A 13,161-nucleotide genomic window follows, 5' to 3' on the forward strand; every position below is an offset into this window, starting at 1 on the left:
AACTTTGTCGGGAATAAATAAATTATCATTTACTGCTGATGATACAGTACCTGTATGTGTAACACTGAAGGCAGCATGAGATGCTGTGTACTGTATTCCGGTAGCTTGAGGGGGTGCTGTGTGCTGTATTCCTGCAGCCTGCAGGGGTGCTGTCACTGCTGTGTACTGGATTCCGGTAGCCTGATGTGCTGTGTACTGTATCCCGGCAGCCTGGGTTGTATTGTACTATATTCCGGGTGTACTTGATTTTCCTGCTGCCAAACCTCCTGAAGTCGTACTTTGTTCAAATTGCCCAGAAAGTGACATGTCAGGGATGCGGACTACATTGTTTTCAGTTGAACTGTAAGTGTTACTTTGTAATTGGCCTAAATGTGGCGAAAATGTCACTGTTGAGATAGCTGTAGACACATTCAGAGTTCTAGATTCTGAAAACTGAGCTGGCCGTGAAACTCGAAAGCATGTCCTGGCCACAGACGTTCCCTGTGATGTAACCGGAGTCCTGCTGACGCCCGTCCTGACTGAAGCGGTCCTTCTCAACATACTGGCTGAAACTCAATGATAATAATAATAATGTAGAATTATATTTATGATAATTTTATCATTCTACACATAAAACAGTTTTACACCACGTAACAAAAAAAAATTGTAATATTCATACTGCTGAATGAAACATGAAGCTGTGACCGTCTAATTGTAGTTTTTTAAAAAAAATTTTTAGTGAACCATCGTGTGTGTTTGTTTGTGTGTGTGTCTGTGTTTTTGAATTTCAGAGAATTAAAACATTTATATTATACCTCCGTTTCAACCACGTGGAGACCATGCGGTTTCCAAGCTCATAATACTTTGTTCTACTTTGCCTGTAGAATGCTGAATATCAAATCGAAATTATCAATACCCAATGAATTACTTTACCTATACCCTCATACAAACCAATTGAAAATCAAATATACTGCAAAGATTTTCGTTCTTTTCATTAAAACTTCTCTGACAATTTTTTCGTCTTTTCTGTCCCAAGTTGAACGCTGAAAGAACGCTCACGTCGAATTAATGTCACAATTCTATAGGGAATCTTATTGTCATATGCATGACAAATAACCTGAAGCACAACTACGGACGGATAGAAGTATTCCCCTTGAATAACCGAATTTATGTAGAATTACATAAATTCCATTATTGGCGCGTTGTACACATACATATGCACACGTAAGAAAATACGGAAATTTGTGATTTTACTCTCTTGTAATACCTGATTATTCATTTTCTATGTAAGCACACATTCACTTCCAAGGCCGGTTATACCTAGTTCAATATGGATTTGAACTATACCGTTGTAGGGATCAAAGTAAGAACTGAGCCAAAACGGATATTGGATGGGTATTAGTCGTATTCCCATACTTTTACAGTGTGTATTGTATTGAGTTTTCTTTATATTTAGAGTTAGTTAGTTAATTATGCTTTCTAAATCAGAAATGTAAGAAAGTATTGACGTTTTTCTACATGGTTGGATTCTTTTGTTATATTTCTTTGAAATTATGTTACATTTTATTACTCGCAAAAAAAGAGCAAATAATTGCATGAACACTCAAGCTTAAAAACGTCTGAATTCGAATCCTTCTTTTATAAATTTCTAGATCCACTACTCCGTTCCATTAGTTATATGCCTTTTCTATTTCTAGAACAAAGTATGATTTTTATGTAAACTCATATTAAATTTGAGAACTTCATGATCATGAATATATTTTTTTTCATACCGGTGGGGTTGTTGTCTATAGCTTATTCACAATATCCATTCTCGTTATATATTTGGGAATAACTCGGTATTTGTTTAAAATATGAGGAACATCGATTAATGTATCATTGCATTTCCAGTATCATTATGGGGTGGGAGGGTCCATCGTGCACCCCACTCATCAACTTCATGGTGATTTTTTTAGTTACCTTTATATATCCCATTACAGAATCAATTTGTTGAAAAGAAATATTCTCGGATTCTTTTTCGGTATAAGCCTAAATTTTTGTGACTCGATTGAGCGTCTGAGTCTTCCTAGGACAGCATGCGTAACTAAACAAATTCAGATACATCATATAGCCTAATGTATCAACGTTACATTGGTACTAAGAAAACTACGGAAACACTGGGTTTATGGGAAAAATGAAAAAAAATGTACCCCTACCCCGCCGAAAAATCTCTGAAATTGACACAGTTCTCCATTTCAAAACCCTAGAGAAAAAAAATGCTCATTTGGTATGATCTGTTAAGTATCTTCATATTTATACTTCACGGCTTCTTTTTATGAATTATGGCGATTTTCGTTGTCCAGAATTTCTACAAAAAAAGCGAAAAATGAGATTTTCGGAAAAGTCACATAAATATGCCTCTACAAGTTGTAATTGCTAAACATGAACGTCTCAAATTTAGTATCATTCGATTGATAATTTAACTTTCTACATAAATAATCCACGGAAAACTAATTTTCAAAAAATTTTTAAAACATTACCCCTACCCCTAGAAAACTGGTCCCAGTATCAAACAGAATTCTCATTCACAGCATACTGACTCTGTAGAACTCATATTTTAGGCATTCATAATTAATATAATGATGTATCCAACATATCTAATCCATTCAGACGTTAGATTTTCCTTTTGGGGTGACAACTGTAAAATCGAAAAAAGGGCATTTTCATAATTTTACAATTTCTTCTATATCACCCGTTATTGTAGATTTAACAAGCTTTTGTGTGTTATGGTGCATTGTTTGTACCAAATCAAATGCTCCCAAATGAACCCGAGTAATAAATACTTGAACTTTTTCAAGTCACGTAAGGTGAAAAATTGCCACTCCTACCCATGACAAAAAAAAATACCTCAACATGAACTAAAATGTTAATTATTGGCATATAAACGGTTTACAATAGACATGTTGGGTACTATTATTTTAAGTGTCGATGTATCCAACATATCTTCTCATTTCAGGCGCGTATTTTTCAGTTTCAATACGACAATAATGAGTTTTCATAAAAAGGGGAATTTTCTGAATTCCATATTTTCTTCCATTTCACCTGTAATTGTCATTTTTTTTTCAAATACCGTAGTTTAAACAAGCTTTTGTATCTTCAAATACCATTACATAGCATCTTAGCTTTCTAATGAGTCATTTTTTTTTAACTTTGCCGAGTGTAATTAGGTGAAAAATTATCATGTTACCCATGACAAAAGTACCTCAACCTAAACACAAATGTTGATTTTAACATATAACCGAGGTAAAAAAAAGCAAATTGGGTACTAGTGTTTTAATAATCGATGTATTCAACATGCTCCTTTCAGGTGCGTATTTTGTTTCAGTTTCAATATGAAGATAATGAGTTTTTCATAAGAAGGGGAACTTTGGGATTTCATATTTTTTCCATTATACTGGTAATCGGCAATTTGTTCAAACAAGCTTTTGCATATTCAAACACATCTATGTAGCATCTAAGCTTTCTAATGAGCCAATGCAACCCATACTGTAACGTATTCCAGGACATTTAGGCAAAAGAATGGTACCCATACCCACCAAAATTTCCGTGAAAACCCTCAATTCAATTACCATTTTTAATGGTATGTCAACATTGTGTACAGTTCGTGTATGCTATAAACGATCATTTTCTTTCACATTGGGGCAGATTTTAGTGGGTAAGGGTACCATTTATTCGCCATATTGTCTGGAATACGTTTAATTGTGCCAGTAGGTATCTGCTAGGCGTGACTGAGGGACGGACAGTGTCAAGTGGTGACGACATGCTTTCACTGTTGGTGACGAGGGTAAAACATGAAGAAACCTACATTGTTTTGTTTGTTTCTTATGAACTCTACTAGTTATAGTCATTCTGTGATATTTTTTGTCAAATATTTGAAGTTAAAATATTATTGATCCTGAATAAAATTCTTTTTTTTAAATGTGGTTGCGTCGAAAGTCTTTTGACATGAATTATGAAAATCATGGATAAATTGGCGCAAAATATATATTTGAAATGTGTATATAAACACTTGATTGATTTTATAGTTTGCCCTATAATATAAAGTGGCAAATTTATAATGAAAATATATTCCTACAAGAGCCCCGTGCAGGTCCGGGCGTTAAAAGAATAGGCCTGCAGCAGCGCTAAGCTTGTCGTATAAGGCGACTAAATAGTGCTCAGAAACCTAGCCGGGGGCTAGGCGCTCTGCCCACAGAGCAACTGGGATGTGTGCCCCAGGTGGTGGAATGGGGTACCCCTGGCGTGTTGCATGCTGGGGTTGTCAGGCTATAATACGGAAAACCTGACCGCAAACCATAGTGGTGCACCGTGTTGGGAAAGATGCCACGTTCCTCGCACGTTAAAGAACCCTGCTGTGGTATTCGATAGGAGTAGGAACCTTTGCGCTCCGCCACAGGAGGCTAAATTGCCCAAACTTACCCATCCCCCTTTTTTTCAGTGGCAATCAAAATTTGTCGACCCTATGATCCTTGTGACATATCATTTACATTTGAAAAAATCGTAACACCGTTTCGTTCTTATTTCAATAATTTAATGCCTTTTCTATTACATTTCTAGAACATTATAATGATTCTATTAAAAATCTTTCAAAGACGTCATGATGATACATGTAACTCTTATTTATTTAAGAATTATTTCGGTATTTGTTTAAAATATGAAGTACTAGGGAAAACATCGGTTCGTGTATAAATATATCAAAATTAATACAGATTGGAAATTTCTAATTCTTATCACATTTAACATGGAGAGTAGTACGTTTTGTCAAATCTAAGACAATAATGTTAATATTAAGTAAATTAAACGCAATAGCTCATCACAATCACAAAATTCTAACCTTTATGGAATTTGTTTTCATGTTCTATACCCACTCAATCCCCATTTGGAAGCTCTTCCACAAAAGAAAATTGTGATCATCACATACGAAAATCTTGATATGGAAGTAGAGGTATTTTGCTTTTAAATTACATGAAATTTAGGTGTATTCTAAAATCTAAAACCGATACACTAAACCCATGGTCGTGCTTGAATAGCGTAAAGTATCCACCAACAATACAGCACGCATTGGATAGCATGGACAAATTTAAATGCACCGTCATATCATTCCCTTACTATCATTCCTTACCGAGGCGGATAGATATATGGCGTGCGTAGTATAAATTGAAAAATCATGACAGATGTATAAATAAGTAAATGTACAAAAATTTAAAAAAAACCAGATAAACTGAATGATATACGATACATGTTTAACTAATTTTATATCTCAAACCTTGCTTTGTTTTTCTTCTTTCCTGTTTTTTTTTGTGCTGGAGAGGAAAAAAGAGGGGGGGGGGTAATGTACATTGACAATTTGATCCCCTGGTACCGGTAAATCATTGATACAATTGAGTTCCGCGGGTAAAGTCTTACTTAAGTAAATTCTCTTTTTGCAGAGTTACTGTCGTGCACATGGTGCGCATCTTGCAAGGGTCGAGTCCCACTCAGAAAAAGATTTTATCAAACTAACAAAAATACCGCAATCATTAAGTGAAAATTAACCCTTGTTTAGCGTGCAGTTTATGGGCAAACTTTACTCCTGAAAATAGAGCGTTGAAAATGACTACAGAAAACGCACATAAGGTCTGTTTGTGTTCGATATAAAGACTAGTCGATGTAAAAATCTGTTACAGTGGCGGATCCAGGAGGATTATGCGGAACCGAGCTCTTTGTTTGAAAAGATTTGTTTACTTCGTGCAAAACGTGGACAAAAAAACTAAACACAAAAATATCTTGGAACTCTCCATTTTCCAAATTACTCCCTCCACCCCGTCTTGAAAGTGACAGGAATGTGAACAAAATTAAATAAAAGTTTGAACAAGTAATTCCAAAACTCAAAAACGAGGATGATGTCTGCTTAGCCTATGCTTAGCCTATGCTTAGTCTATGCTTAGCCTATGCTTAGCCTATGCTTAGTGCTACTTGCTTAGCCTATGCTTAGCCTATGCTTAGCCTATGCTTAGTGCTACTTGCTTAGCCTATGCTTAGTCTATGCTTAGCCTATGATTAGCCTATGCTTAGTGCTACTTGCTTATCCTATGCTTAGCCTATGCTTAGCCTATACTTAGCCTATGCTTAGCCTATGCTTAGCCTATGCTTAGCCTATACTTAGCCTATGCTTAGCCTATGCTTAGCCTATGTTAGCCTATCCTTAGCCTATGCTTAGTGCTACTTGCAGGTGTAAGTTTAAGTCGCAATGTGAATGAACATCAATAATATTTGTTAAAACAATTGTCGTTTCGAACAATAATATTTTTACAGATAAGATCTCTCCAAGCTTGATTAATTTGAATAATATTTACACATTATATTATCAAAAGTAATGCGAAATGTCGTTCATTTTTCATTTAAACTATGAATGAAATAACTAAGCACACTTAAGAGTTCCAATTCAGAAATAGGAAATTTAATGACTCATTGATTTTTTTTCCACTGATTTGTACTTTTAAGCATTGATAGATAATCATTGCAACATATAGGTAACTCACATCAAACTAACCCGTCTTCACCGAGAAATATCGAACAGTCCAGTCACGTTTGAACTGTTGAAGTTTGTTGATTGTGGATAATGGTAGTCAAGAGAACAAAACTTCACATAACTTTTAATATGTGTCATGATTGATTTCCAATTATTGCCAAAATACTTCAATTTAAGAAATTGAAAAAAGAAAATTCTATAAACGATTTATTGACCTCACCTTTGTATACTTATTATTTATATTGTTCCGAGATCCGATATTTTCTTTTTACTTAAGAGTTCCGTTATCTTGAAGAAAAACAAACTTGTAGAAGAAATATATACAAATAAATTACTCCACGAATAGACATCCCCATAGCAACTTATCAAAAACAAGCAACAACAGTTACTATGGGAAAACACAAATAAGTTCTTAGCGGTATTTACTCTGGAAGCAGATTACTATGAACAAAATTCGGCAACACATGTTTGGGCCGGTGTACAATCTAATCTGAAAGTAAGTATACTTTACTTGTTAATTCATCAGATCATTCATAAACTTTCTTTTCTTTACCAAGTTAAAGTATCCTTTGAACTCTAAAACCTTATGAGCATAACACTTACTTAACACAATATGTCGTTTTTACACTTTTCTGGCACTAATAGTCATTAAAAAGTTTTATCATCGAATAATGTAATATCGTAAAAGAGTAATCAAGGGAACCAAGGCTATAGCGGTAATCAAAAGAATGCAATCCAGGGACAAAGACCAAACATGGAAAACAGACACACAGAACGAAGAACACAAAGCAACCAAAATCATACACACAAAGCAACAAAAGCAAATGAGCAACTCGGACTCCACTAAAACTGGGAGCAAGGACCAGATGCACCGGTACGGTAAATAAGTTATTTGGAAGAGTGTATTAACGTATTTAAAAGGGTCTAAAAGTCATTCAATATGAACCCTTTGTATTTCCTACAGGTATGGCTTGTGGAAGTTCTCTGGCACGACTTTTTGGCAACAACAAACCCAAAATGTTTTGCCAAGAGCATAACGGAGAAGAACTGAAACGGTACTGCAAATCTGACGACGAGTTTGTTTGTTTGGAATGCATTCTAGAAAATCATAAAGGACATAATATAGTAAAATTAACAGAACTTGCTTCATCAAAGAGAGAAGAAATTATATGCTTAGTCAACCAGGTCAAGAAAAACTATCTTGTAGAACTAAGAACTCGCATCAATGACAGCAAAGAGGCTAAGAGGATACATAAACAATGTGTCTCAGACTGTACCAGGGTAATGAAAACAAGGGCTGCCGAAATAAGCAAACAGTTGAACAGGTTGAAGAACGATACAATAAGTGAATTGAAAGAGGTTCAGAAATACGAAATAGAACGGCAAGATGAAATAGAAAATTTTTTATTAAATGAAGAAAAAAGTTTGAGTGCATTGACTAAATCTATCGAAAAGGCAATCAAAAACAATAACGATGAAGAAATTATACACCTGAGTATTGCTTTAGAAAATGCTTTACTACAGCTTCAGCAAACCCCACCTGCGAACGTCGAAGCAATGGAGTTTTATGCGTATGAAGAAGTACAGGACCAAATTGAGGAAATATTTGGTTTTTGCAAGGTAAGAGAGCTATATGTAGAGCTATCAGACGACGAGGAAAATGGAACAATAGTAAACGTGGAACAACAAGTCGATGTGCAGGAGGCATACAAACTGTCAGATGATCCTGTAACATGTTTAACCCCAACTAAAAGAGGAAGCGTATGGATTGGATTTACAGGTCAAAAGACAATAACCCAAACTTTAAAAGGTGAAACTATGAAATCCGAAGATCTTGATACTGTCGTTATTGATATTGGAATCTCCAAAGAAAGCGATCTCATTGTTGCATTGAAAAGACGACATAGTTTACTACGTATCAGACCAAATGGGCAAAAGATAGATTTTATTGACGTTAAGCCACTCTATCCGAATGGACTTTACGTGACTGATGATGGATTTACGTTTATATCAGTCATTGATAATGAGTCAACCGATACATCCAGCGATAATGAACGCGCGGTCATGAAGTTTTCTAACACTGGAACGGGTATTCAGAAAATTTCAAAAGATGATAAAGGTGTTTTCTTTTTTATTCTACCACACAAGCTCGTCGTGACACCATCTAAAGATGTATGTGTCATAGATTCCACCTCATTGTATACTGGGCGCATCGTAACTGTAACAAACTCTGGATCACTTAAGTACACTTACAATGGTAGAGAAGACCTAGAAATGCAAACGTTCAACCCGACCGATATCATATGTGACAGTCATGAGCGAATCTTCGTAGCTGATTTCGATAACTGTTTATTGCATTTGTTGAATGCAGACGGAGAACTTGTATCCCTGCTAAACAGCAACGCACCGGAAGGTATATACGGCCCGTGTTCGCTTGGTATTGATCATGCTGATCAAATCTGGATCGGCTCTTACGATGGTTATGTAATTAGAATAGCCGCTTTAAATCCACCTCGGAAGAAAGGCAAAGTTGACAAACCACTTCCAAAACTTATTAAGGACGGAACAAGTCTTTCAATCAAACAAACAACGGAAACTCTGCGAAACCCTAGTGTCGGTAAAACACTTCGATCTAAATCAGCAATTAAACCGGGAAATACAAATAAGCTTGAAAAGCAAGATTCAAAGAAATTAGACACAGAAAGAGCGAAATCGGCGTATACATTCAAAAGAGAGAATAGTCTTATGAAGACTAAAAATGCTAGATCTTTGAGACCTGAACCCGTAGTCAACGGAGATTTGAAAAATGATTCGAAAGAAAGCGGCAAGACAAACATAGTTCGGAAAGAAGCCAACCAGCTCGATCCAAAAGTAAAACAAAATGAAGCAGGCACCGGTACCATTCAAAATACTACTGGAAACTCAAAAGATACTAAAAATGATGACAATAAATCTTCTCCTGTAGAGAAAGGGAAAGAAAGTAAATCAAAAACTCTTGACGAAAAGTCAAAGGACAAAGACACAAATACATCCAAAGAAAAAGCTGAATCAGAAAATGTTGATTCGGTGGCAAATAACAAAGGCAGAGTCGAAGAGAACATTACAAAATCCAAGGACATCAGTAATCAAGTTAACCCGGTCGCAACCACAAATATCACGTTTAATCCTGAAAAGAAACCTTTAGAGGTAATCGCTGAATCAAAAACGACTGAGAAAGAGAAGGATATAAAAAAAGCTGAAAAAAAGTCTAAACGACAAAATGTTGATGACAATAGTTATACAAAAGCCGATACCAAAGAAACTTCACATGGTACTAACACAAATAACGTGAACAAATCTGTAAAACAAAAAACCAGTTCACTAACAGATATGGCTGAGAAGAACTCGAGGCCAGAAGAACATGAAATGTTAAAACCAACTGGGAAACAAACTGAAACCAAAACGAAGTCGAAAGAAAAAGATTCTGACGAAATATCGCAACAAGTAAAAGAAAACGACATTGAGGAGGCTTCAAGAAAAGAGAAAATCAAAAAGAAAGAAAAAGATATTGAAAAAGAAAAGGCGCTTTCCAATCAGCAAGTCAAAGAGAACGGAGATGGGAAGCCTACGGATTCAAATACGATTCTTCAAAAACCGACTTTAGTAAAAAGAAGGAACGACACCAATGAATCGTTAACTAAAGGAACGACTAGTACCAATAACATAGAAAAGAGAGAATTGAAACTAAAAACTGCGTCAATCAAACAAGTAACCAAGGAAACCAAAGGGTCATCAAGGGGAGTGGGAAAAGAAGAGACAAAAAGAGACAGACAGCGAGAAAACAAAAATGAAACAAATAGCAAACCATCCCCGTTTGCTTCAACTGACAATAATTTGAATAGAAAATCGAGTGTCAGCAAAGAACGCATTGACACGAAGCGGAATAGCATCAGTTCAAATAGTAGCCTGAAGCTCGTAAAAAAGTCCAATGAGAAGGTAGAAGAACTCCAAAAGATTTACGATAAACCAAATTCCGCGAAAACAAAAGAGACTGAAAAAGGGCGAATTGCTGAAAAGTCAAAGAAGAAAGATCTAGAGGAAGAAGAGAGTAAAAAAGTAAATAAAGCAACGGAGAAGAGGAAGGAACAAAATGTTGAATCTAAAATGAGGGAGCAGAAGCAAGAAGTTGAATCAAATGAGAACAAGAAAGAACAAAAAGATCAACCGAAGGAAAACGAACAAAAAAGTGATCCAAAAGAGATGGAACAAAAAGTCGAATCAAAGGAGAAGGAAGAGGAACAATTCGTTGACACAAAGGAAAGTAAGAATGAACAAGTCGTTGAATTAGATATGAAAAAGAAGGAAAACAAAGTTAAAACAAAGGTAAACAAAGACGAGAGTTCAGTTGGTTCAAAGATGAAAGACAAAATAAAGAAAAACATAACAAAATTAAAACAGTCTTCAACTGAAGACGACAAATCAAGAACGGAAATCAAACCGGATCTAAAAGATAAAAAGTGGATAAAGTATTAGCTAACAAACACGAATTTACACATGATGATCTATCTATTTAGAATTTAGTTTATTTGTTTTTGTTAAATTGTACCAAAGTCAATGATTGTACCTTGAATATCAAAGCTTTAAAATGTCGTTTAATAAAAAAAAATATTGTTGTAGATTAGACTACTTCATTACCAACTTACTAATTTGAACTACACAACATAACACATTGTGATTGCGGAAAAAAATAACACAACTTAACTTTGCTTTTTTTTGTGAAAATTTACGATCCATTTTTTATTTTAAATGATCAAAGGTCGAAGTTACAAAATTTATTTTTTCTCTTTTCAATTGGTGATGATTCGCTGTTTGTCTTTTTGGAATGTTATCTGTTTTGGTTAGCCAATCCTTAGTTCATCTATAATAAGTATACTGATCTATATATTGTTTCAAACAGGAAGAAATACAAAAAATATCTTAAAACAGTAATAAAACACACAAAAAAACAAAATTAAATGAATAAATATTTTTTCACAAAAATAATAAAATTTGAAGATTTTGTGACAAAGTACTAAAACAAAAAAACAAAACAAAACAAAACAAAAAAAAATAATAAAAAATAAATAAATGAATACAATAAAATAAAAAAAAAAACAATTAAAAAACATAGGAGTAATCATGAAAGCTACGGGTAAACAGTTTATTACCTGTATTAATGGCATTTGTTGTTGTTTCGAGTATATAATGAACTCAAAAACATCTGGTATCTCTAAGGACACATATGAGAAGATAACCGACCTTGACCATATCGCCTGTAAAATGGCATTACATTCAACGACATCATTACATCAAAATATTGAAGTGAAGTCACTTTGTGAACACGGGGATACCATGTGGTTATTATACAATGCCTTTACAAAGAGAACACTTGTAGGAGCATTGTCATTCAGTTTCATACATAAAACTATCCACTTGCTTTAGGCATGTAAGTTGCGATTCTTATTTTCTATATAAAGCTTCCATATTTACAGTTTTGGAAATTATTACTGAAATTGTTAGTTAAAATGTCAACGTGTTACAAAACAATTCTTATTATTATTTCGAGCATTATAATTGGTGAGTATGCCTTTTAAACTTCCTCCTATTTTGTTCTTAATTTAATGTATTCAAAAAAATTGGTTCCAAAACATTATTGTACGGTGTTTGTTTCTTCTGTTGATTTTTTACAACCATTAATTTTTATTTAGTGAATTTATCTAATTACTTAGGGGTGTATTTTCAATTTCTTGCTTATTCCCTACTTGTGGAGCTCGAGATGCAGCCATATTTTATCCTGTTTTTGCAGAGTTACCTCCTGTAAGAGCAGGTATAATTTCGAAGTCTCTCTAATCGATGTTCGGATTCGGGTGCAGAAAAAAGAGGTAACTCGAATGAAAATGGAATTCCCAGCTGACAAACAGGGTGTTTCATTTTGTTATTAGGGTACATAAGGATGATTTTCATTTGTATCCCGGGTAAAGAAAATTTATGGCAGGGTCAGTAGAACGAGAAATTCCCTTTTGACTTTCGAGATTTTATAAAGTATTGTCGATATCGGATGGAAAACCTTACGTGTTCCGAATAGGCACTAGCTCCAAAGGGAGATAAATGTTGATAAAATGTTGGTCCGCAAGTCGGGAATATATCCGTTTTCTGATTTAATGTGTATCTTTAACGGTTTGCTATTCTGAGAATACAGTTTGTCACAATGAATGAGCACAAGTAACTACAAATCAGAAAGCTATTTCCAATGTTATTCTCTTAACTACAGAAATTGGTCGAGTTCAATTTTGAAATCACAAATCTTATATGTTAAAGATATTGTTCTATATTAAAAGCTAGGGGAAATATTCAATAATGCGGTGATTACAATTCCAACAAGTAATTAGTTCTGTAAGTTTATTTATCACTTAAATTTGTTAAATTTAAATTTGTATTCAAAATGGTTATATTACAATCGTTATAAAATGTATTTGCTTCTCTGATTTATAGTTGGGACTAGTTAATTAAACCGCCTATTGATTTCTTGCAATGAGTACTCACTCTCTGTTATTGGTGGTCGATTGTTGATTGATACGTGAACAAAACACTCTTTTACAGACCATGCAAAGGCG

At 34.6% G+C, this 13,161-nt stretch overlaps 1 protein-coding gene across 1 annotated transcript; it reads left to right on the forward strand.

Moving 5' to 3' along the window:
• The first annotated feature begins 6,829 nt into the window (after nucleotides 1-6,829).
• LOC148612269 (uncharacterized) lies at nucleotides 6,830-11,228 on the forward strand. Its single transcript, XM_088593518.1, has 2 exons — nucleotides 6,830-7,025; nucleotides 7,494-11,228. Exon 2 carries the CDS (start codon nucleotides 7,496-7,498, stop codon nucleotides 11,039-11,041), a length of 3,546 nt encoding a protein of 1,181 aa, XP_088449644.1. The 5' UTR covers nucleotides 6,830-7,025; nucleotides 7,494-7,495; the 3' UTR covers nucleotides 11,042-11,228.
• The last annotated feature ends 1,933 nt before the right edge of the window (nucleotides 11,229-13,161 follow it).

This window comes from Perna viridis, chromosome 7 (genome assembly GCF_037379345.1).
Source record: "Perna viridis isolate PV_CMFRI_1.1 ecotype Kerala chromosome 7, ASM3737934v1, whole genome shotgun sequence".
Lineage (NCBI taxonomy): Eukaryota > Metazoa > Mollusca > Bivalvia > Mytilida > Mytilidae > Perna > Perna viridis.

Excerpts from the sequence above, each read along its gene's own strand:
- LOC148612269 (XM_088593518.1), top strand. The coding sequence starts at position 7,496 with ATGGCTTGTGGAAGTTCTCTGGCACGACTTTTTGGCAACAACAAACCC.